Consider the following 23,156-nt stretch of genomic DNA (forward strand, 5'->3'; position numbering starts at 1 on the left):
CTTAATAGGGACTATGAATAGTGGAGGACCACCTAACTTGTTCCTTTATTCATCACACAGCACACTTTGCTCTGCTTCTTTGCTAATACTCTTTCCCCAAATTTTTTTTTTCCCACACTTGGAAGCATGCAAATGAAAAAGCTTGACAAAGCTAACATGCTATGGGTTCCACAGCATATGGTTCTAATCTAATCTACTCTAGATTTTTTTTATTAATTATTTTTCGTAAAATTAACATCTCAAAAAAAATTACACCCATCATCCTCAAAATTTTTATTCTCAAAAAATTGGGTATTTGTCAAATTAATAAATATATAAATTAAAATTTTAAAAAATAGAAAATAAGTATAATTTATGTTCGACATTTTCTGTTATATTTATTTAATTACATTTGTATATGTCAAAAAAATAAATAAATAATTAAATTGTGCCAGCAATAATTCCAGGAGTTGCATGAGGCGGTGGAAGTACCACGCATGCAAATCGACAATCACAAAAAAAAAAAAAAAAAAAATTTACCTTCCATGACCAACCAAATCAATAATCATCATATAAATATATTTTTTTGAGGGTCAACATTTTCATGCCATTTTTTAAAAAGATTTACGTGGAATTTCTCAACCGTCGACAATTGTCCTATTTTTAGCAACAACAGAAAGAGATTTTCCTTTTTATTTTTGATAATGATAATATTATTATGAATATGATTATAATATCAAGAGTGACAAACAAGTCAACAAAAGCGATGGTGTGTGATCAGATGATTTAATCATGAGTACGTTGAACACCCATGATGATGTGCTACATGGGACCCCCATCATCTTGGCATGATGATTTTGCTGCCACATGTCATCAAGTGAATATGCATGGTTATATTTTAATCAAATAGGTGTTATTCGAAAAATATTTATGAGTATTTGATTTATTAATTAATATATAATTTTTTAAATAAATAATATAAATTTAATTTTTTAAAAAAATTAAAAATTAATTTATTGCGTTTGCTCGGTTTATAATTTTTTATTTTGTCGGTATTTTATTTTTACATTAAATAAAAAATTTTGAAAAAAGAAAAAATAGATAGGGACTTAACAAAAAAGAACAAGACTGTATGGATCAGGATATAAAAAGGAGCAATATTCGACTATTCTGAATTTTTGTTTGATCTTATCTTTTGCTATATCCATTTGGAACCCTTTTTGTCACTCACACATTATTTGTTTATTTATTTATTTGTTTATAATAAATTTCCTTTTCAAAACAGGCTAAAGGACATTGATTTCAGAATTTGATTGGTCGTAAGAAATACCCTTTTTCGATGAAATTTCAACAAACAATTTCATCGAAAATTTAACAAAATGATTTTTATTTTGTTATAATACAATATATATATATTTTGATAAATATTTTCATTTTAAGCAAAACCCATAAAAAATAAAGTTCAAATTCAAGCAATCAATTATCGATGTGGCTTAGATTTGCAATAAATTAAATGAAAATAAATATTTGATGAGAAGCTAAAGGAATAGAAGACATTGTACCCTAACTCATGAAAGTCAATAATTGATCAAAGCATATGACCATGATTTAATTAAAAGCCTTTGGCATTTTGCTTGAAGACAACTCTCCAAAATTAATTTCTAAAGGGGGTAAATAATTTAATAAAATAAGTACTTTTTTCTGTATCTGAATGTTTATTTTTTTCGAAAATTAAGGTAAAACTTTTGGTTTTAATATGTTTCATATTAAAATTTAATTTTTTTTATAATATATATGTATTAGGGGTCGAAAAGAAAAGAAAATTTTATTTTGGGATAACTAAAAAAAATGGAACGGAGAGAATATATTTTTTGAAATATTAATAAAGTTATTCCCAAGCAAAATGCATTTTATTAGTAGAAGAACAGCAAAAAAATATTCTTTTTTTGAAAAATTAACACAATATTCCCACATATTGTACATTTAGTCTTCAAAGAATTATGAATTTTGATGAAAAAAATAAAAAAAATTCGAAGATACATGAACGTACGAATGCTTGGACCACAATCGAGAACAAATAATGAAATTTCGCAATCCATAATTATATTTTTTAACTTATTAAAAATTATTTCATGGGGTTGTGTTGGTCTCCCCCAAGTCGATAATCCAAATAATTAATGGAATAAATTAAAATTAATGAAATTCATTAGTGTAATTCCCATTGCATATTTGAACAAAGAAAAAGATAATGCAAAAAGTCAAAAGTAGTTCAACTTTTGAACAAAGACAAACGCCCCTCCTCTTCTGTCAAATCCTTTACCAAAGCAAATAATTATAACTACTTAATTACTACCAGAGACTTTAAGCAATAATTCAATTTAGTAAATCCATTAATTCGGTTTCACATTTAAAATTAATTGAGAGTATTAATTTTTGATCAATTTTTAGTATTTAAAATTTATAATTGAATTAATCGAACAAATTGATTATTAATAAATAAATCAACTTTAAATTTATTTTAATTTTTAGACATCTAATAATATTTTTATTTTTTAAACTTATTTTTGAAAAATAAACATATTTTTATTTTAATTAAGGTGAAGGCCAAAAAGAGTGGGGATAATTTACTTAAAAATAAACATACAAGGACAGGAAAAAATTATTTATAAAACTAATGCATCTCACTTAATTATTAAAATAATTATTTATATTTACTGTCACTGTACAGTATATTTATAATAGTAAAGCTTAGAATTAAAAAATAAATTAATAATTTTAATAATTGGTAATAAGTTGAGTGAAGATTGTCAGGTAATTGTCAGTTCTTATTCAAAAAAACATCCATACACTCCACCAGACACTCTCTCCCTCAATCTTTCTCTCTCTCTTTCTCTCTTTCTCTCTTTCTCTCTCCCCCTCAAAATATATAGAAAAATAAAATTAAATTAAGTTCAAAAAAGAAAAAAAATCAAAAATCGAGAAAGTAGAAAGCTTGATCAGATCAGAAACAGTTCGCAGTTTCCTGCGTTTAATTTTTTTTTTTGGCTTTGAAGTTCTTAATCAAAAGCCGAAGATTGAAAGGAAAAAAAATGCGCTTGATCTGTTTTCAGTTTCGTTCCGAACAGTTCCGAGTAAGTATCCGAAACTCAAAGATCGTTTCCTCGATCTGTTTTTCTTTTTTTTTTTTTTGTAAGTGATGATTTTGCTTTTTTTTTTTTCAATTTTTGAGGAGAAAATGTTTTATTTGTAGGAGTTTTTTCTCTTAAATTTATCATTTAGAGTGGAAAACTTTGTGGTGTTTTGATTTTGGTCAGATTAGGGTTTAGATCTGATGAAGAGCTCCGTGTAAGAATAACAGAGAATTTCACGGCGTGAATCACTGTAAAATTTTCTTTATTATTTTTTTTTGGTTTGAATTTTACTATTGATAGATCACACTGATAATGTTAGCAAAAAATTCGCAATTTTTATTTGAAACAAAGTAAGAAATACGAAGATTAGTAATTTAATGGAAAGAAAGCTCATTTATTAAGCTGAATGATTAGCTGAAGATTGAACAAGCATTTAATCTAAGGCATGTTTTCAGATAATTTAACGTTAGACTTCACTGTACCAAGGAAGCGAATTTATGTAGCTGATCTTACTAGTTTGATGTTAAGCCTAGTTGTCTGTATTAACTGAAAATCTCTTTCGTGTTTCATTTCATTGCATTTTTTCACATCCACATTTTGAAAATTATATTTGTAGATGCTACATGGGGAAGTAATTGTTAAATTTTTAATTCCCTTGTGATTTCCATATTCCATTCTATCTGTCTGGTCTCGTAATTGTTTACTCAAATGCTTGAAAGCTTTTGAGTCGCTTGACCATCATACACATGCCATCCTCGTGTCCTGTAAGTATATAGTTAGGGTAGCAATTAGTGTGCGTGGATTGCTTTTTGCTTCTTCTATTTTGCACCAGCGTAAGATGCTAGAGTATCTGACAACTTTCTGATTGGCTCAAGAGAATTGTTACTAGAGGATGTCGTTTAATTAGTAGTAAAAGGTTTCTGCTATTTTATTTTAAGAGTTTATTCTTGTGATGTTGTCTAAGCAACTATATCCCTGGTGCATTTTTTTCTTTGTTTAGATCTTTTATCTTTGTCAGTAGGTCATATTATTTTTGCATGGGAATCCGTGATATTAATCATTCTATATTCATCATTTTTTTATGTTTCTGACTTGGTAATTTTGTGAATCTATTAGGAAGATAGGTGTTTGGACGGGCTGGGCAGCTGCACTACAGAGTATTTGGTGGATAGCAAATACTAGAAACTTGAACATTTACCTGGCTGAGTTATGGCATCAGCAAGCCTAGGAAATGGAGGAGTAGGTAGTTCCAGGTCTGTCAATGGTTTCAAAAGTTCATCCAGTTCAGTTGATTGGCTGGGGAGAGAAATGCTTGATATGAGATTGAGGGACAAGGTGGACCATGATGAAGACAGAGTAAGCAGCTCATTCTATAATGTTTTTTTTTTTTTTGGGGGTGGTTGGGGTGTTGAACTTGTCAAAATTTCTTCTGAAGCGGTTTTACAACAGTGCTTATGGTAATTGAAAATTGAGTACTTGACTGTTGAAAGCTTAGACAGTATTTTACAATTTTTGCAAAAATGTTTCTCTGATCCTTTGTGTTTTATCCATGCAGGATAGTGAACCAGATGTAGTTGATGGAGTGGGTGCTGAAACTGGGCATGTGATAAGAACTACCATTGGCGGTCGAAATGGTCAATCAAAGCAGGTTGAAAGAATTATTAATTTAGTGTGCAAATTTGCCATGTGAGATTCAAATGAATTGGTTTTTTTGTTGTCCTGCATCATTCTCAACATATATCTATTGTTGTGTGGGTTGACAGAATGTCAGTTATATTGCTGAGCATGTGGTTGGAACTGGTTCCTTCGGTGTTGTTTTCCAAGTATGTAATTCTATAATATTCTTATTCACAAAGTTGTTCTTGACTTTGTTCAATTAGATTATAATCTTGAGATAAGTTGGCTGTTTGCTGCAGGCAAAATGTCGGGAAACTGGAGAAATTGTTGCCATCAAGAAGGTTCTTCAAGACAAGCGCTACAAGAATAGAGAGTTGCAGATAATGCAAATGCTAGACCATCCAAATATTGTGTCCCTTAAGCATTATTTTTTCTCAAAAACAGACAAGGAAGAACTCTACCTTAATCTCGTACTTGAGTATGTTCCTGAAACTGTTAATCGTACAGCAAGATCCTACAGCAGGATCAACACGCGAATGCCTTTAATATATGTTAAACTCTATACCTATCAGGTAAATCTACATTTTATGAAACAATGTACTTATTGATACATGGATTGATGGAATTGGAATATATTTTTCTTTCAATTACTTTTTTCTAGGTAATTGGGTAGTCTGGAGTTGTTTTAGAAGTGATTTATTGTCTGCCTTTGATATTGTTGCTTTCTTGTATGGTAATATAATGAGAAGTCATCCTTCACTGTTGAATTTAAACTATTACCCTTACATAAGATTGGTCAATTCCTTTTCTTTTTCCCTTTCCTTTTTCAATTTGGTTTAATACTTAAAGTTTTAATTGAATTGAAGAAAATTTAGCTAATTGTTTTCTTCTTCTGCATTTCAGATTTGCAGAGCACTTGCCTATATACACAACTGTATTGGTATATGTCACCGCGACATCAAACCTCAGAACTTACTTGTAAGACTCTTCTTCTAGGAATCAAGGGTTTTTTACAGAAGACATGGTTTTCATGTAATAGTGTACACCTTGCATTTAAATGTATTGTTTGTTATTCTAACTGATCAAGTCTATTAACCATAGTGACAAAACCCTGTAATTTATTGGTCATTAATTTTTGTCATTGCTAAAGATGTGACCTCATAGTAGTTATATGGTGCTACCCTGATACAAATAGGGTAGCTTGAGAATGTATTAGTTTATTGTGTTTTTTGTTTCTTTAAAGAAAAAATCTCAACCTGGTTAAAAAAGTTCATATTTTGGAGCCAAATTGTCATTCTCTGTTTGGTGAGACTCAAATACTATGGTTTATGGCCAGGTGAATCCACATACACATCAGCTGAAACTTTGTGATTTTGGGAGTGCAAAAGTGCTGGTAAGTTTTCACTCAATAGTAATTATTGTCGCCAGATCTTGTTTCATCACTTGAGTGTGGGTGCTTTCCATGAATTCAGGTGAAGGGAGAACCAAATGTTTCTTACATCTGCTCGAGATATTATCGTGCTCCAGAACTCATATTTGGTGCTACTGAATACACAACTGCTATAGATATATGGTCTACTGGTTGTGTGATGGCTGAACTGCTTCTTGGACAGGTGATTTTGGACAACTATGTTTAATTGGAGTACTGTTATAAGTCACTGTTATCTTCATAGATTGTTGTTTCTAACTTACAAGCATACTGTGCAGCCATTATTTCCTGGTGAAAGTGGGGTCGACCAACTAGTTGAAATTATTAAGGTGATTACATCTATCAGTTCTCATGTTTTTCAGAATGTACTTGCTTTTGATGCATGATTGTGTTAATAATGAAATTAAACTACTCTTGGGATGCTTTGATAGACTCTGCAGATATTGACATTTTCTGAAAGTTGCAAATGAGTTTCTGCAATGTCACTTGCTTATATAACCAATTTCCAGTTCTAGAGATAGAAAAATTGAACCAAAAACTTTTAGGATTTTATTTGCCCTGTCTCTACTGTTTTTGACTACGATGTTTTGAAACATATACAATCAAAGTTTCCCTAAGGAAGTGTTCAGTAATGTTTCTATCTAATTTGAATTTGTTGTATAGGTTTTGGGGACTCCAACAAGGGAGGAGATCAAGTGCATGAACCCAAACTACACTGAATTCAAGTTCCCCCAGATAAAGCCACATCCATGGCACAAGGTATGTGTGTCCCCTTTTTTTCTCATGATTTATGCTCTCATCATAATATATTTCGATTAAAGTTCATAATACATTTTCTTGCATACAGGTCTTCCAAAAGCGCTTACCTCCGGAAGCAGTAGACCTTGTCTGTAGGTTCTTTCAGTACTCTCCCAATTTGCGATGCACTGCTGTAAGTACCCCCATTCATCCTTTCTGGCTACCTTGAGTAGTAATGCTAAAGCATCATTCATAATCAGCTTTTTGTTTTTCCCTCATTTTCCATATCCGTGCCTGCTTGTGGTGGTGATACTACTGCAGTTAGAGGCTTGCATTCACCCTTTCTTTGATGAATTGAGGGACCCGAACACTCGCCTCCCCAATGGCCGTCCGCTTCCACCACTCTTCAATTTTAAGCCTCAAGGTCAGTTGCACTTAGCAAAAAACAAAAACCAAACTGTCGTAAGATTTATAGCTTTGCAACATGCTGACTTAATCTCTCGCTTCCTTACTCCTTTTTCTTCCCCCTTCATCGGCAGAACTCTCCGGCATCCCCCCTGAAGTCGTCAAGAAACTTATTCCAGAACATGCTCGTAAGCAGAATTTATTCATGGCGCTGCATACTTAGCAAACTAGTTCAAGTTTCTTATTGCTTCTGCCTAGCCCATCCCACGCCATTTTGCTATGTATCAACATATGTATAAAAAAAAAAATACCCCTTGGCTCGTCTCCCAGTCATGGTTCTACTAAGAACAGAGTGCTTGAAAAACAGATCTACTCATTAGAACGACAACGGAGAAAACCCAAGGCTTTGGTTGCTGCTGGTGAAGCTCTGTTTTCGTGGTTTATTTCTTAAAAAAAAAAAACAAAAAAAAAAGACAAATTTATAACTTTTGATGTATATTTATTTCTGATCACCCTGTTTTGGGAGGTTTTAGTTGAAAAAAAGATTAAAAAATGGTGAGAATGTATGTATTTTTTACCCTGTGCTGAGAACCTTTTTCCCAAGGTGTAACTCTGCTTTCCATCTTCAGTCAATTTCTTTTTACCCTTCTATACAATAAGATCGAAATTACCCTTTCTTTCCTTCTCCAATCTTTGCTTATTACTCCTAAAATCATAATAGAACTATAATGGAACCACTTGGCAATTATATAAATAAATAATTAAATTAAATTAATTATATTAAGATTTTAAATATATACACATATGTGTTAGTTAAATATATATATATATATATAGTTATATAATAAATGTGTAACATGATATGATAGAATTAATATATTTATTAAGCATGTAGAATTAAATTTTATATAAAATGACATAATTAACAGGATTAAAATAATGTAATTAAGATATAATTTTATTATTTAAATTTATAATAAAAATTATATACATATAAATATTATTATAAAAATATTAATATGTATATGTATCAATAAATCAATCTTAATCGCTTATTAATGTGCTTATATACATATAAATATAATTAAATAAATAAATAATAAACGAGTATGAATGCACGATTAATTAATCTTATCTTATACAAGTTTTAAATGAGAAATCGTATTGACATCATTGACATACAAAAATCTAAACTCTAAATGTCAGTTAATGCAACTCCAAACTGTAAAACGACCCAGAAAATATTGCTTTCTGCTCCTTTTTCTTTTGTAACTGTGGGAGTGGGATGGAATTTTTCCTTTCTCTAGGGGTTGTTGGGGCTCAAAATAGAATACCAAAACTTGGCTCGGAAAACAGTGAGAGATTGGAAGTGAAACAGGCAACTGCTAAACAGACAGCAGCACATAGAAAGATTTTCACTTGGTTTGCACACATATCTAGTCAGGCTTTGGACAAGTATAAAGTAAGGGATTGAGGCTTGCTAACTGACTGCATTCTTACAAAATTTTTGCTGGTTTTTGAGTTTGTACTTGCTACTGCAAATCTCAAACTTACTTCTGGAATCTTGGTATGCCTCTCTCTCTCTCTCTCTCTCTCTCTCTCTATATATATATATAGTAATAAGTAATTTCCATTGATTTACTCACAAAAATTTGCCATGGAACCCATTGCTACATTTGATTTTTCTCTTTCATCTTTTAAATTTTTTAATTTTTATGTCAAAAATTTTAAAATTCTCTTTTATCCACTATAAGGTAAAATATATTAAATGAGCAAAACATTAAAATGACAAAAAAAAACCCTTAAACCCTACAATCTCTTGTTCCTTCCAATATCAAGCCTAACCAAAAGAAAAACTCTGTGGACGGCTATTCCTTTTGCAGAACTTGGAAACCAAAAGGCATGGCCTTTACGACCCTCAATTTCTCTCCTTCACTGAAGCTCGTTACCAACAACAATGGCTTCTTCGGATTCTCCAAGTCCTTTTTTCCGTCAAATTTGTTCCTTGGGAACTCTTCTTTCTCTTTGGGAGCTCTCAGTTTCACCACCAATCATCAGAGCTCGGGCCGCCTCAACATAAACGGCTCACGATGGTCCTCTACCGCCTTCAGATGCTTTGCCCAGAAATCAGAGCCCTCTGTTTCGGTTGATGGCCATGGCAGTAAGGGTACTTCTGGTAAGATAAGAACCACTCGAACCCCCCCTTTTTTCCATTTATTTATTTACTTTTGCTTTACCCTTTTGTTTATTTTCTTTAGTTTTGTTGTTTTCAGTTCATCTTTTTGGTAATCCAAAAAAAAAAAAGTGGGAATTTCATGTATAAAGCAATTTGTGCAAATGGGGTTTCGATATTATTGAACTACAGCTTTTAGCCTTATATGATTTTGATGTTGTGCGTGTGTTTGAATTATCTACCCAAAGGGACTGTTGAGAAGAGAAACAGGGTTTGAAATGAGTGAAATTCCTCTAAATTTTGTTGTTTGCTACTGCTGCAGAGAGGGTGGTTGTGCTGGTTATCGGTGGAGGGGGAAGAGAACATGCGCTTTGCTATGCATTGCAGCGGTCGCCGTCTTGCGATGCCGTATTCTGTGCACCAGGCAATGCAGGGATTTCCAATTCGGGGAATGCGACTTGCATACCTGACCTCGACATTTCCGATAGCTCAGCTGTGGTTTCTTTCTGCCGGAAATGGAGTGTTGGGTTGGTCGTTGTAGGGCCAGAGGCTCCCCTTGTTTCGGGTCTTGCAAATGATTTGGTAGAGGCCGGAATCCCGACTTTTGGCCCTTCAGCAGAGGCTGCTGCTTTGGAAGGTTCTAAGAACTTCATGAAGAGTATATGTGACAAATATGGAATTCCTACTGCTAAGGTTCATTCCTGGAGGCATTGTTGCTAAATTTTTTAGTTGCAAAAACATGTTTTTGCATTGATTTTACTTGGTGTTTTCGTTGCATGATGAGACTTGCTTGCTATTGTTTGAATTTTATAAATTTATCACCGTTGGATGATGAGACTTGTTTGCTATTGTTTAAATTTCATAAATTTATCAACTTTACTCGGGTTATATGGAACAGAAAAGGGCTTATAAAGCTGAGCAAATGTTCTTCATTCTTACTGCATCGCAATGCTGTGATTTAAGCTTGTGTTGATCCTGTTCTTTACTAGAATACTTATGTCAATGCTTTGAACCTTTGGTGCAGTATCAAACATTTTCAGATGCGTTGGCTGCAAAGCAATATATTAAAGAGCAAGGAGCACCTATTGTTATCAAAGCAGATGGACTGGCTGCTGGAAAAGGAGTCATTGTTGCTATGACACTGGAAGAGGCATATGAAGCCGTTGACTCAATGCTTGTTGAGGGTATTTTTGGTTCTGCAGGTTGCCAGGTCATTGTTGAGGAATTTCTTGAAGGAGAAGAAGCATCATTCTTTGCCCTGGTTGATGGAGGGAATGCCATACCGCTAGAATCTGCTCAAGACCATAAACGGGTAGGCGATGGTGATACAGGTCCTAATACCGGTGGGATGGGGGCATACTCTCCAGCACCAGTCTTAACTAAAGAACTTCAGTCTTTGGTCATGGAATCCATTATCCTCCCAACGGTGAAGGGAATGTCAGCAGAGGGATGCAAATTCGTTGGGGTTTTATATGCTGGACTAATGATCGAGAAGAAGTCCGGCTTACCTAAATTAATCGAGTACAATGTGCGGTTTGGAGATCCGGAGTGTCAGGTCAGTTATTGACTGTGCTGGTTTATGTGCATAATTTAGTTTTAAATACGCCATGATATTATTGCTTGGATCGATTCCTTGAGTCAGTTGTCAGTAGTCTGATGCTCTTTAGTGGTGCATGCTATAAATATCATCGATTTCTAACATCTAAATGATTTCCTCATGGTGATTCTGATGCTTTTTAGTGGTGCATGCTATAAATATCATCAATTTCTAACATCTAAATGATTTCCTCTTGGTGAATCAGATTCCTGGCATCTGTCACCATCAGATCATGTTTACGATATATCCCTATAATATCTTATGAACAACTTGGCTGCTCTGACACCAGATGCTTTTGATCCTTCTGTATTGTTCTCTGATTATCTGTCTTTTTGCAAATCTAGTTTCAGACTGTTATTATCATTGGCTCATTTCTACTTAGATGTAGTATGACCTGCACAATTTTGTTGGTCAGGGCATATCTGGATGAAGAGTCTTAAATTGTATTATTGTGGATGGCTACACAGGTTCTGATGGTTCGTTTGGAGTCTGATCTTGCAAAAGTTCTGTTAGCAGCCTGTAAAGGAGAGCTAGACGGGGTCTCACTGAACTGGTCCCCTGGGTCTGCCATGGTGGTAGTAATGGCAAGCAAGGGTTACCCTGGCTCCTATGAGAAAGGGACCGTGATTCAGAACCTTGAAGAAGCAGAGCTCGTTGCTCCTTCAGTCAAGATATTCCATGCTGGAACTGCCCTTGATTCGGATGGCAGTTTCATAGCTACTGGGGGTCGTGTTCTTGGGATTACTGCCAAGGGCAGAGATCTCGAAGAAGCACGGGATAGAGCTTACCAAGCAGTTGAAGAAATCAACTGGCCGGAAGGATTCTATCGGCGGGATATTGGATGGAGAGCACTTCCCCAAAAACAGTTTGCTACGAATGCATAGCTTAACATTGAAATACAAATGTTCTGATGTAAACTGGCTCTTATACGAATTCAAATCACCTATGGAAGAGAGGCAAAAGAAACTTACTAGTCGGCCAAAAATTTGTCACCCTGAAAGTTCTACATTCCCTGATAATCCTCTGTGCAGTTTGTGTATATTTACCGATTATATTCAGAGATTTTACACATTTATGCTTTGTCGATGAAAAATTAACCTAATTCACCACAGGCAAAGAGAAAAAGGGAAATTAATTTATCCACCATAGGATAGCAACAGATTGTGCAAGCACAAACTTCATATGGAACTGCCTCAAAAAGCCACATTCCAGCATAGAGTTCTCTAGTACAAAGTAATAGAACATAATGGAATATATAAACTCGAGGAAGATTGGAACATAGGAAGTCATCTTTTCAATTTACATTTCTGTAGATATGTACATAGTTTCTTCACAGATATTAGCCATAACCTTGTATGGTACTTCATGGCAATCAAAATTCAAACAAAGTGAGGGTAAAAGAAAATGGAGAATCAACACCAGTTATGTATAGAACGAAGAAAAAGGAATTCTTCTATACAATATCTATACCTTTTTGGTTGAAGGAATTTCACCCTATCCAACCAAAAAAGAAAAAAGAAAAAAAAACTATACATCCAACTTTCTGTTCTTCACTCAGATGGTCAGTATGGTATTGGATCCAATGCTCTACTCCCAAATATGGTTCCTGGGACTATCTGCCTTTTCAAGCCCTCCACTTGCAGGAACGCTACTTCCTCTAATAAACCTTGCACTTGCATGAACCAAGCACTCATCGTAGCAACCACAACTGCCGCATCCATACCCCCAATTGTGTTGACCTAATGAGTAGACATGGTTTGTTGGACCATGACGTTGCCCCATAGCACCCCACCCAAAGTCGTGTGGCCCCGATGGCCTTTCTGTCCGAAAATCTTGAGGTTGTCGTGGAGATTGAACGCTGTATGGCTGTAGTTGCTGGTGATTTTGGTGGTAGTAATAATGAGGCTGGTACGCTTGGTGATTGCTATGGTTGTTGCTTTGGTTATGGGGTGTGCTAAGGCTGCAAAGGCTGGGAGAACTCTGGACTTTAGGCATGAAGGGTCTATTACGATGGTATCCACTCAACAATGGTGACTCCGAAGGCAAAGAATCAATAGCTTTACCATCAGGAGAAGCTGATTTAGGGGAAGAACAAGCAGAGATGCTGAAGTTGGGGCGGTTTGCATTGACAGGGGTGAGCCTTCCGCTAGTGTTTGGACCCGGACGAACTATGCCATTGACAGCTTCGATATACCGCTGCTCAATGGCATGGGGGTCAACAGGGTTCATCTGGTTCTCCAGTACAATAGGACTCAAGGGGAACAAGAAAGCACGAAGCTTTGGAGTCCCTTCACTTTCAAGACGATGATACTCATCAACCAGGTGTCTAAGATCCTCATCGGATCTTACAGTTACCAAGGTATCAAGTTCCTCAGGGATAACCTGGTATTTCAGAATCATGTCCCCTTCAACCAGAGTGTTAAGCTTCTTCATCAATTCTGTGATGTATCGAAAATTGATTTCTCCTTTTGATTAGTACTTTCATTCTAATAACAATTCATCGTTTCCTATCTAAAAAGAAAAATTCTAGTAACAGAAAAGCAAAGAATTTACCTAAGAAAAATACTGTCCAGGGAGCAATCAAAGGAAAGGACAAATTACTCTTGGGTATAAAAGCTTAGTATTAAAGAAAAACGAGGGCAAACCTGAAAAATTGATATCAGGAGGGACCGCCACCACACGAGTTTCTCCTCCAACGTACTTGAGGTTCGCGTCGCCTGGCCTCGCCACTATTTTCCCGCCATAGCTGCACAGAAACTTCACCTTATTCCTCGGCGATGTAGCCACACCTTCATCGCCACCGATGGTTTCGCTTGCCGACATTTTGAACTCGCCTATTTCGCCGGGTTCAGCTCTGTTTCCCGCTCAATCTCGTCTCAAAAACGCCGGAGTTGTGTGTGCTAGCGTTTTTCCTCCCACAATCTGCGATTCGCAATGAAAATCAATCTATTTAAAATTAAAATAAAAATGATTATCGTTAAGGATTGAAACAACATAAACAAAAGATCAAATTTAATAAAAAAAATAAATAAACAAATATTTCCAATTAATCGAAAACGAATTCGATTTACAATTGAGATGAAAGCTTATCGACTCATAGTTCCACAACATCTTTTACAAACTCACCGTCCACCGACTCAACTCCGAGACCGCTTCTAGGCACCGAGTCACTTAACAATGGCTTCCGTCGCAATCTATTGAACAATTTAATTGCATAGTATTAAATAGAAAAATAAATTTAAACGGCGAATATTAACAGAACCTTGCTTACATTTCCAGACACAAGAAATCAGTTTAAGCAAATGAATCCATAAAACAAATATGTCTGAAAAATAAATGAATTCATATCCTAATCTACGTTTGTTTAAAAATTGAACAGATAAACCAAAAATAGCAAAAAAAAAAACAGAAAAAAATTTGGAAATATTATGCTTACCGTAGATTTTCTGTTTCCTTTGATAAAATTTTAATTAAAATTTGATTAATTTTCGTTGTTTCTCAGCAGAATTTGAATTTCTGTTCGGTTCTCTAAGTTACCTGAGAAACTAGGCAACACCCTCTCGATCTCTTCCCTCCTTTCCCGACCTTATTTCAAGGCTGGTTTCCCTCCATTTTCTTTATCCTTAACGACACGTGTCATCAGAGAACAGCTTCCACCAGGCCCCACCAGTGCTTGAGTGGCACAATCTGAGACTCGGTTTTGGCATCTTGTTGGGTCCCAGCCTAATTCACATCGGTGACGTGGCATTGATTTAGACGTAATCCTCGCGGGGGGAAGAGGTCGCTGTGCGCTGGCACGTCACTTGCCAATGAAACAAGGTTGCCTTTCTCTTTCTGCAGGGAATATTTGGGATTTGTTCTGGTGTATATAAAAAAAAGACGACATTCATTCAATTATAAATGAAAGAGAAATCAATTTATTCCCAATTGTTTATAAATAAAAAGATAATTATGATTGAAAAATAATATATATTTCAGTTATATATATAATTAAAATTTTTGTAAATTATTTAACGTTATTACTATTAAAAAATAATTTTTATTTAAAAATTGAATAATTTTATTAACATTTATTTTAGTAAATATTTTGAATGGTAAGTCATTCGATACAATTATATTAAAAATGAGATAAATTTTAATAATGAATAATAAATAATAATATATTTTTTAAAAAAAATAAAAAATATAATGAATAAAAGTGATTATTTTCATCTATCAAAAAATTCTTCAATATTTGTAATTATATATATCTTATGAATATAGATGTATTAACTCGATCACTTTTTTAATTTGTTTGCTTTTTATTTTGAAGGAAAAGATTGGAATCCAGTCATTGAACAATTTGATACGTATATTTACAATTGAGTCAATCCTTAGAAATTTTTTATTAAGAAAGTACATGTTAAACACGAATAAAATTCATAATTTTATGTAAAATATCAAATTGAATTGAAATTAATATGTATTTAATTAATTAATTAATGATAAATCATATATTATAATATAGTATTAATTGTGTCCTACATAATTGGAATTTGATAAAATTTTTACCACCAGGCCAAAAGAAAAAAAAAAGACATTGAAGAGATTAATACTTTAGTATCCGATGCTGAAGAGGTTAATACCTACAAAACGGACATTGAAGGATGATGGCATGGCATTTTGGACTTTATATAATATAATTTTGGACTTTGTGGTACTAAAATTCGAGCCGCCATGCCAACTGGTTGGATTGAACTTCGTCTAGTTAGGACAGCGATAAGTAATATGTAAAAGGTTGTCTCTGTTGGATCTATTTAAAGTAAAATTAAGATATTTTATAAATAACTTTGGATGAAATATAATATAGTAATTTTAAAATATTTTTTACTTAATACAATTTAGAATAATGAATTTTTAATATTTAGATTATTTTTCGATGTATCTATAATTTATAATTGATAAATTATTTTAATATAAAATTTACTAATTTAATTTTGATTAATAACATACATAAAAATGATTAAATTTTTATTTTTATTATTAAATTTGAGTTGAATTAGGGGTTTTATAACGTGCGCTCACATGATTTTTAATTAAATAAAGGAGTTCAAATATTAATCAAATTTTAATAAAAATATTGTAAATTGAATACAAACAAAATACGAATATTAAATTTTATAATCAAATTTAAACATAAATACTTTAAAAAATTAACCAATACTCTACCCCGTTGCCATTCCTAAGATTAATATGGTTCTTTGCATCTATAATTCCAATGGTATAGCCAGCAAATAATGGCTTGATGTGAAAAGGGACAAACCAAGCCATATCATTATGCCCACAATTGTTTCTTTGAGTAATGTTTCATGACCAAAGGTTGTCAAGTTTGACAGCAAAATGATTAATTAAGAATTCTAGACAAGTAATCATAACATATCCAGGATCCTAATCTGAGATTAGTCAAATCTAGCAAAAGTAAAATTAATCCTTGAATTAAAGATATTGCAAAATTTTAATCTTTTTAGCTCTTTTTTTTTTCTTGAAAAATACTAGTACCAAGTTTAATTTATCATGGAAACATGGCAATAAAGGAAGATTGTAGCCTTATAATGGAAGTGAGGAGAAACAAAGAAAAGATAAAAGCATCCAACAATGGAGGAGTTTAACAAGACAGCAGAGCTTCTGGGTGGCTGATTCTCTGTGAGAAAAAGAGCAAAGCAGATTCGAAGAACTAAGTAAAATATAGTAGTAGATAAAAGACACTACAGTCCAAAAAGTTTCTTCCATGCTTTAAGGATCTTGCCTCTGCTGTTCTTCTTCTTCTTTGCGGATCTTCTTGTTCCAGTTGTGTCCAATTCTTCATCATCAAAGGGTGAGGCTAAAGTCACAGACTGGTCGTGGATCCTGCAGTACCTTTCGGAGACAGAAGAAGATCTTCTCATGGAGAATGCTCTCTTCACAGCAGCTTGGAGTGCATAAGAAGAAGACACAGAGCTGTTTCTTCTCAATTTGGGACCGAACATCTCCTCATTATTGCCTTCTTGCTCATCTTCTTGCTCTGATGAATCTTGTTGGGTGGTGATGGGGTTTGAGTTCTTGATGACCACCTGGTTGATTTCTTGGTTCTTCTCCGTGTGGTTTGGGGTGATACTAGAAATGGGTTTTGGGGTTTGAGGCAGTGGCATGAGATCTGAAGAGTCCATGGATCTTGAACTTCCATTGCCAACAGCTTTCATCTTGGAATACCCGTTCATTTTTCCCCTTTTCTTTTGGTCCTTTCCTTTTTGGGCTAATGGCAGTGGCACTAGGAATGGTAGGTGGGGTTTATAGGGATTGCTAATGTTTGACAGGTTTGAGCAAGGAGCTAGAGCCTGGCAATGGGGGACAATATATAAACTGTGGATTTCGAAAGTGGGGTAAAAAATAATCAAATGAATACAAGGTTAGAAAACACCAGACACATGTTTGTGGATCAGACAGTACATTTATTGAAGGTAGATTCGGAGATATGGATACAGATAAATAAAGAGATTGAAAATCTAAGAAATGCCCTTACATTTTTAACAGTTGCTGCAACTCAGGGTGGAAATGTGCTTGGTAAATTGGTAATGTGTGGCAGCACAGTGTTCCCATTGTATCAGAACAAAGAAGAGTCAAAATTAGACACAAAATCACATGCATAAACAAAAGGCTTGGATCTGTTTGTTTTACCATATAATTTATATGTTGACTAAAAGGCTGTACCTTCGAATGCTCCAGCTCCACTCATCTCTGGTCTTTGGTCAAAAAGGCTTCGTCACTGGCCACATGACCCAAGCGGTCGACTTTGGATTAATTTGGATATCTTGATTATAAAATGCCTTAAATCTATTTAACGGAGTCAGGTGATATAAGGTATTCTCATTGTTGTTGTTAACTGCAGACAAGCTTGGACACGATGCTTAGAACCAATGAAACAACTGTTAACCCAAGTTAGACATGGCCATGGGCAGTTACCCACGTGGTCGGCAGTTCTTTTTGGTATTACTTTCTAGAGGAAAAAAAGTAGTAAGGTAGTAAAGTCAAGAACAGCTTTTTCTGGGTAGGGCCCAAAGGGGTCAATCTGTACACTTAGGCCCCACACTGTCGAGATTCTCACTTTATAAAATGGAGTCCTAAGCCTGGAAGTTGGATGGAAACTTGATTGTATTGAGCCGGAAACATAAGAAATCTACAAAACTAAACTACATATGGAGAAACGTCAAACTCATGAACACCAATTATTTTTTCCTTTTATTTTTTTGTCTGAAGACATTTAATTTCATTCTTTGCAGACGTTCTGGATTTTCAGACAGCTGCAGACGGGTAGGTAAGTGGAGTATCTTCCAAATCTATCTCTCTTTTTTTAAGTTTCCTTATTCTGGATTATCATTTGGATCTATGTTTGGAGTTGGTACATGGACCAAGATAGTTGGTAATGATGAGTTTCTATTGATTAGTTTGACAATGTTTATACCATGTTGATAGTTTATCTGCTTGTTAAATTTTGGTTTGTTAAGATGAAATGAAGATTAGTAGCTAGAACCATCTGCTTCATTTGTAAAAATAGCAGAAAGATTGGTTAGTTTCATTTGACAACATTGGATAGGTTTGTGGGGATGTATGTTTTGTTCCTGGTGTTTCATGCATGCATGCATGCATGTGGAACACATATATATACACATCCATGTTCATGCACCAGAGACTTTTGGTTCATCGGAGCAAAGTCCACCCACCTTGGTCAATGGTTAGAGTTATAAGATTTTCATTGTAGTTAAAGTGGTTGAGATATTCCTTAATCCTCCCTAACCCAGATAGGTGATGTTGGAGTTCAAAGAATTGGGAAATATGGGATATGGGTTCTTTTTCTTGTACATCAATTGTTTGGAGAAAGTTTATATTTTGACTAATTTTCTGCCTGAATTATGTTTGTGAAAAACATGCAGTTTCGGGTTAATTTGAGGTAGTGTGGGCATCCAAATCTACTTGTAAAGTTTGGAGTGGGAGTTTTGTTTGGTGAAGAAAAGTGATATACTCAGCAATGGCACTCAAGGTTCCAGCTCAGAAGGCAGCTGAGATTGCAATTGGGTCAATTGGGCGTGGATATGATCTAGCTCGTGATTTAAGGTTGAAATATTGTAGTGGAGATGCAATGGATTTGCCTTTGATTGAGTTCGATGAAGTTGGGTGTTATGATGTAGCTCTGCCTGGTGGAATTTCTATCTCAAATGTATCCAAATTGATAAAATGTAACCAGGGTGAGGCCATGAGGATCGGGTCTGATGTTACCTCTTTTCAGCAGGTAAATTTAATTGTTTCAGCTGGTCAATTTGATTTCTTCCAACAGTTAACTGATAATCTGATGTTTACCTATTTATTTTCTTCGACTTCGATAGTTGTCAGTTAGGATTAAATTGCCTTCTTCAAGTTATCTTCTTTCTGCCTTACTATGTTGTTTCTTGTTAACTCAGTTCTGTTCTGGTGAATGAATTACTGTGTCTGTGGTGTGTACATACACTGGAAATATGTATTATACCTGGAATTAAGATGGGTTCTGGGATTCAATTATTATTGCTGACATGAACCTTTGAAAACTGATCATTATTGGTTTTCTTACTGCCAAATCAACTCCGTTACCTTTAATTTCTTGAGTGCATAATTCATGTTTCTTTCACTAGTAATAGTATATAATTTGGTCTTTTGGATGGGCAGGAAAGCCTAAAATGTCTTTTATCTTTCTCTCTAATTTATCTCTAATTTATCTTTCCTTCATTTTCTCTTTCTAGGCAGATGTCAGAACGGTTCAACCATGAGATGTCTCTGAGTGGTAAAATTCCTTCTGGTTTTTTCAATGCGATGTTTGACTTCTCAGGCTGTTGGCAGAAAGATGCAGCCAATACAAAGACCCTAGCTTTCGATGGGATGATGATCACACTTTATACAGTTGCACTTGAGAAATCTCAATTGGTACTAAATGATCATGTTAAGAAAGCTGTTCCATCCTCATGGGAACCTGCTGCCTTAGCAAGGTGAAATTGGATTACAAATGTGTTCACAATCAAATGTGTGGCAATACAGTTTTCTGTGCTGTCTATCTTCTCTCTCCCCTCCTGTCTTGTTCACCAATATTAATCTAAGTGTGTGGCTTGACGGTGCCAACCATGAATAAAAGTTTAATGTTGCTGAATAAGTTCATATAACTGAATGCACAATCTAAGTGTTTTTGTGAGAGTGTGATGATTTATTTGTGCCATTCCAGATTCATCAAGACATTTGGAACCCATATTATAGTTGGTGTGAAGATGGGCGGGAAGGATGTAATATATGTAAAGCAAAAGCATTCATCAATTCTTAGACCTTCTGATCTACATACAAAATTGAAGAAGATGGCTGATGAGAAGTTTTTACAGAACGATGGACGAAATCGGATTGATTGGAAACAAGTCAAGCTACAAAATGAGGTTTTAATAAAGCTATCCATGTAACTCTTTTGCACATAAGCTTTTAATTTACCATTTTGTATCATCAAATATCTATCCGGTTGCTTTGGATCAGTTCAGATCAAAGAGCAATTGTTGAGGCTTGTAAAATGTAAATGCAGTCATCATCTTCTTATTTGCCCAAAGACTTGTACCCATCAATAATACTCTTGAGCCTGGTTAAAATCCTTTAGGAGAGTCCCTTGCCACTTTTCGGGTTTCTTTTTATAAGTAGTACATGCTCTCATTTATTGATTTCAGATGCAGGATATCTCAATAATTTACCAAAGGAGAGGTGGAAAAGAGGAAATGAACTTATCCCATGCTAAGTGGTTACAAACTGTTCAGGTTCAGCCTGATGTGGTCTCAATGTCCTCCATACCAATTACCTCTTTGTTAAGTGGAATTCCAATGAGCGGATTCTTGAACTATGCCATAAATCTCTATTTACGATGTAAGCAAGATGGATTCTCTTTATTGTTTGTGAATTTACTGCATTTTTTTTTGCCATTGTTAAAATCTGCAATCATTTTTTGTTGTTTTTATAGATATCAGCATATCTATTTTCTATTTTGTTTCTGGAAAATATATACTTTCAGCCCTTTAATTCCATTATTGAACAAGTATTACATATGAGTTGAAGTAAACTGATAACAAACCGAATGCATGCCTGAGGAATGACAGTAACTTTGTTGCAAGAGTCATCATGGTGTTAATTGTAAAAAATACTATTTTAGACTATTTCATACAGATGAAAATTTATCATTCTTCTGCATCTAATCTGGCAGATAAACCCCCACTTGAAGAACTCCATTTCTTTTTAGAATTTCAGCTGCCAAGGCAATGGGCACCTGTTTTCAAAGAGGTTCCCCGTGGTCCACAGCACAAGCGACAGAGCAATTCATTTTTACAGTTCAAGTTCTTGGGTCCCAAGCTTTATGTTAACACCATTCCAGTAAAGTTTCTTATCCTCTAATCTTTGCTCTTTCTTTTTGGCTCAGCCACAAGTAGTTTATCATTAAAACGTTCCAAGTCTTTTCTTTTTATATTGGCTGCACCTATGTGTTTTTTGTCATGCAGTTGCCATATTCATGTATGCTGTTAGAGAATTTACTTTTGAATCTGAAAACATAACATGTTGGTTTTACCGGTGTAGCATCTTTAGAAATGTTCTCATGGGTACTGTCTTTGATGCTAGAACTTACATTAAGAATCCAATATAAGGGACTTGCTCTTGTTTATAGGAAATATCTCTGTCCATAACCATTTGATAAACATATTTATGTTTCCTCTGGCTACAAGAAATTCCTTTCTGGGAGATCATTTCATTCAATTCTTTATTATTAGCAAGGGAAATTCTATCATATGTGATCATTTGTTTCTGTTAAAATCAGAACTTACTATAATTGCCAAATAATAGGTTGATGTGGGTAAGAGACCAGTTACAGGTCTCCGGCTCTATCTGGAGGGGAAAAGAAGCAATCGCTTGGCTGTCTACATGCAGCACCTTTCTTCTCTGCCAACCTACTTTCAACTTGCGGCTGAACCCGATGATACCTTCCCTGAAAAGTCCTATGATAAAGGATACTTTGAAAAAGTTAGATGGAAGAACTTCTCTAGAGTCTGCACAGCTCCTGTAGAGTCTTTCAATGATCATTCCATAGTAACTGGAGCTCAGCTACAGGTAGAGAAATATGGGTTCAAAACAGTTCTCTTCTTACGACTTCGTTTCTCCACTGTTTTGGGAGCTATAATTGTAAGACATTCAGAGTGGGATGGATCGTTTGGAGTTTCGCCTCAGTCAGGAGTCCTATCAGATTTGTTCATCAGGCCTTTAACACCAGCACCACCACAACCTGAGCCACGTACAAGCTCTTCGGTTTACCCCGGTGGCCCTCCAATGCCTAATTATACCCCAAAACTATTGAAATTTGTTGATACAGCTGAGATGATTAGAGGGCCACAAGATCCTCCTGGATACTGGGTTGTCTCTGGGGCAAGACTAGTTGTTGAGGAAGGCAAGATTGCTCTACGGGTCAAGTACTCCTTACTGACAGCTACAATACCCGATGAACATACCTGAGGAGCACCGCCCCATTTTTTTTATTTGGTTTTTGTAAAACGGGAAAATACAGTATTGGTTTTTGTTTAGGTAAAATGGGTTTAGGCCATGGAGTTTCCATTAGGGAGGTAGAATATATTTGGACAGTTTAGCTTCTGCATGCCCTGTCTACCATGTCGAGATGACGGAAAGCAGAGAATTCAAGGGATCAAAAGTTTTGAAGATTGGCTGGCCTGTCTGTCTGATTGGGGGAGATGTTACAGGGCAGAGTTCAGCATGGAGATCAATGCTAATGATTCTGCTGAGTCCTCAAGAACAGGGCATACTCTTAGCAGGGAATTCAGTTGATTATTTTAATTAAAAACTTGAGCCATTTCATCATTTCATGTAAATTATAATTTTGGGAACTCTGTAGTTCAAAGTTCATGCAATTCAATCTTTCATTAACTCTAGTTGATAATACTGATCTTCCCAAACCCAGATTTCATTGCTTGATTACTATTAGTAGCCCTAAAAATGGAGGAGAAATGAAGAATTTTTGTAGAA

The 23,156-nt window shown here is 34.8% G+C and overlaps 5 protein-coding genes across 9 annotated transcripts; 3 read left to right on the top strand and 2 right to left on the bottom strand.

Annotated features, from left to right (window-relative positions):
• The first annotated feature begins 2,799 nt into the window (after window positions 1-2,799).
• Window positions 2,800-7,909, top strand: LOC18607133 (shaggy-related protein kinase kappa). Its single transcript, XM_007041142.3, has 13 exons — window positions 2,800-3,110; window positions 4,227-4,466; window positions 4,666-4,758; window positions 4,874-4,933; window positions 5,027-5,299; window positions 5,631-5,705; window positions 6,064-6,120; window positions 6,200-6,340; window positions 6,435-6,485; window positions 6,820-6,915; window positions 7,004-7,087; window positions 7,216-7,318; window positions 7,434-7,909. The coding sequence occupies exons 2-13, from the start codon at window positions 4,320-4,322 to the stop codon at window positions 7,520-7,522; spliced, it is 1,269 nt and encodes a 422-aa protein (XP_007041204.2). The 5' UTR covers window positions 2,800-3,110; window positions 4,227-4,319; the 3' UTR covers window positions 7,523-7,909.
• A 1,180-nt stretch (window positions 7,910-9,089) lies between these two features.
• Window positions 9,090-12,140, top strand: PUR2 (Glycinamide ribonucleotide (GAR) synthetase). Its single transcript, XM_018115965.2, has 4 exons — window positions 9,090-9,475; window positions 9,795-10,165; window positions 10,497-11,027; window positions 11,537-12,140. Exons 1-4 carry the CDS (start codon window positions 9,202-9,204, stop codon window positions 11,951-11,953), a joined length of 1,593 nt encoding a protein of 530 aa, XP_017971454.1. The 5' UTR covers window positions 9,090-9,201; the 3' UTR covers window positions 11,954-12,140.
• A 200-nt stretch (window positions 12,141-12,340) lies between these two features.
• On the bottom strand, window positions 12,341-14,665 carry LOC18607135 (Octicosapeptide/Phox/Bem1p family protein). Of its 3 annotated transcripts, none has more exons than XM_007041147.3 (4): window positions 14,506-14,665; window positions 14,196-14,263; window positions 13,715-13,991; window positions 12,341-13,507 (listed from the first exon to the last, which is right to left on the bottom strand). In XM_007041147.3, the coding sequence occupies exons 3-4, from the start codon at window positions 13,890-13,892 to the stop codon at window positions 12,657-12,659; spliced, it is 1,029 nt and encodes a 342-aa protein (XP_007041209.1). In that variant the 5' UTR covers window positions 13,893-13,991; window positions 14,196-14,263; window positions 14,506-14,665; the 3' UTR covers window positions 12,341-12,656. The 3 variants fall into 3 exon arrangements, with proteins under 3 accessions (XP_007041209.1, XP_017971455.1, XP_088659730.1); XM_018115966.2 differs by having other exon boundaries at window positions 14,607-14,659; XM_088803604.1 differs by lacking the exon at window positions 14,196-14,263 and having other exon boundaries at window positions 14,506-14,653.
• Window positions 14,666-16,637: 1,972 nt separating this feature from the next.
• On the bottom strand, window positions 16,638-17,483 carry LOC18607136 (uncharacterized). Its single transcript, XM_007041149.3, has one exon. It carries the CDS (start codon window positions 17,303-17,305, stop codon window positions 16,814-16,816), a length of 492 nt encoding a protein of 163 aa, XP_007041211.1. The 5' UTR covers window positions 17,306-17,483; the 3' UTR covers window positions 16,638-16,813.
• A 761-nt stretch (window positions 17,484-18,244) lies between these two features.
• Window positions 18,245-23,062, top strand: LOC18607137 (MACPF domain-containing protein At4g24290-like). 3 transcript variants are annotated; one of them, XM_007041150.3, is made up of 7 exons: window positions 18,245-18,399; window positions 19,016-19,371; window positions 19,860-20,098; window positions 20,329-20,530; window positions 20,810-21,002; window positions 21,337-21,503; window positions 21,969-23,062. In XM_007041150.3, exons 2-7 carry the CDS (start codon window positions 19,111-19,113, stop codon window positions 22,629-22,631), a joined length of 1,725 nt encoding a protein of 574 aa, XP_007041212.2. In that variant the 5' UTR covers window positions 18,245-18,399; window positions 19,016-19,110; the 3' UTR covers window positions 22,632-23,062. The 3 variants fall into 3 exon arrangements, with proteins under 3 accessions (XP_007041212.2, XP_088659636.1, XP_017970932.1); XM_088803510.1 differs by having other exon boundaries at window positions 20,816-21,002; XM_018115443.2 differs by lacking the exon at window positions 18,245-18,399 and having other exon boundaries at window positions 19,209-19,371; window positions 19,856-20,098.
• Window positions 23,063-23,156: the final 94 nt, after the last annotated feature.

This window comes from Theobroma cacao, chromosome 2 (genome assembly GCF_053813885.1).
Source record: "Theobroma cacao isolate CCN51 chromosome 2, ASM5381388v1, whole genome shotgun sequence".
Classification (NCBI taxonomy): domain Eukaryota; kingdom Viridiplantae; phylum Streptophyta; class Magnoliopsida; order Malvales; family Malvaceae; genus Theobroma; species Theobroma cacao.

What these genes read in the sequence shown, in the direction of transcription:
- PUR2 (XM_018115965.2), top strand. Translation starts at nt 9,202, where the DNA reads ATGGCCTTTACGACCCTCAATTTCTCTCCTTCACTGAAGCTCGTTACC. An exon ending in TGGCAGTAAGGGTACTTCTG is followed by an intron (nt 9,476 to 9,794) that starts GTAAGATAAGAA and finishes CTACTGCTGCAG; the next exon opens with AGAGGGTGGTTGTGCTGGTT. An exon ending in ATGGAATTCCTACTGCTAAG is followed by an intron (nt 10,166 to 10,496) that starts GTTCATTCCTGG and finishes CCTTTGGTGCAG; the next exon opens with TATCAAACATTTTCAGATGC.
- LOC18607137 (XM_007041150.3), top strand. Translation starts at nt 19,111, where the DNA reads ATGGCACTCAAGGTTCCAGCTCAGAAGGCAGCTGAGATTGCAATTGGG. An exon ending in ATGTTACCTCTTTTCAGCAG is followed by an intron (nt 19,372 to 19,859) that starts GTAAATTTAATT and finishes CTTTCTAGGCAG; the next exon opens with ATGTCAGAACGGTTCAACCA. An exon ending in TTTATGTTAACACCATTCCA is followed by an intron (nt 21,504 to 21,968) that starts GTAAAGTTTCTT and finishes GCCAAATAATAG; the next exon opens with GTTGATGTGGGTAAGAGACC.
- LOC18607135 (XM_007041147.3), bottom strand. Translation starts at nt 13,892, where the DNA reads ATGTCGGCAAGCGAAACCATCGGTGGCGATGAAGGTGTGGCTACATCG. An exon ending in TCCTGATATCAATTTTTCAG is followed by an intron (nt 13,508 to 13,714) that starts GTTTGCCCTCGT and finishes GATACATCACAG; the next exon opens with AATTGATGAAGAAGCTTAAC.
- LOC18607136 (XM_007041149.3), bottom strand. Translation starts at nt 17,305, where the DNA reads ATGAACGGGTATTCCAAGATGAAAGCTGTTGGCAATGGAAGTTCAAGA.
- LOC18607133 (XM_007041142.3), top strand. Translation starts at nt 4,320, where the DNA reads ATGGCATCAGCAAGCCTAGGAAATGGAGGAGTAGGTAGTTCCAGGTCT. An exon ending in TTAAACTCTATACCTATCAG is followed by an intron (nt 5,300 to 5,630) that starts GTAAATCTACAT and finishes TCTGCATTTCAG; the next exon opens with ATTTGCAGAGCACTTGCCTA. An exon ending in TCAAACCTCAGAACTTACTT is followed by an intron (nt 5,706 to 6,063) that starts GTAAGACTCTTC and finishes GTTTATGGCCAG; the next exon opens with GTGAATCCACATACACATCA.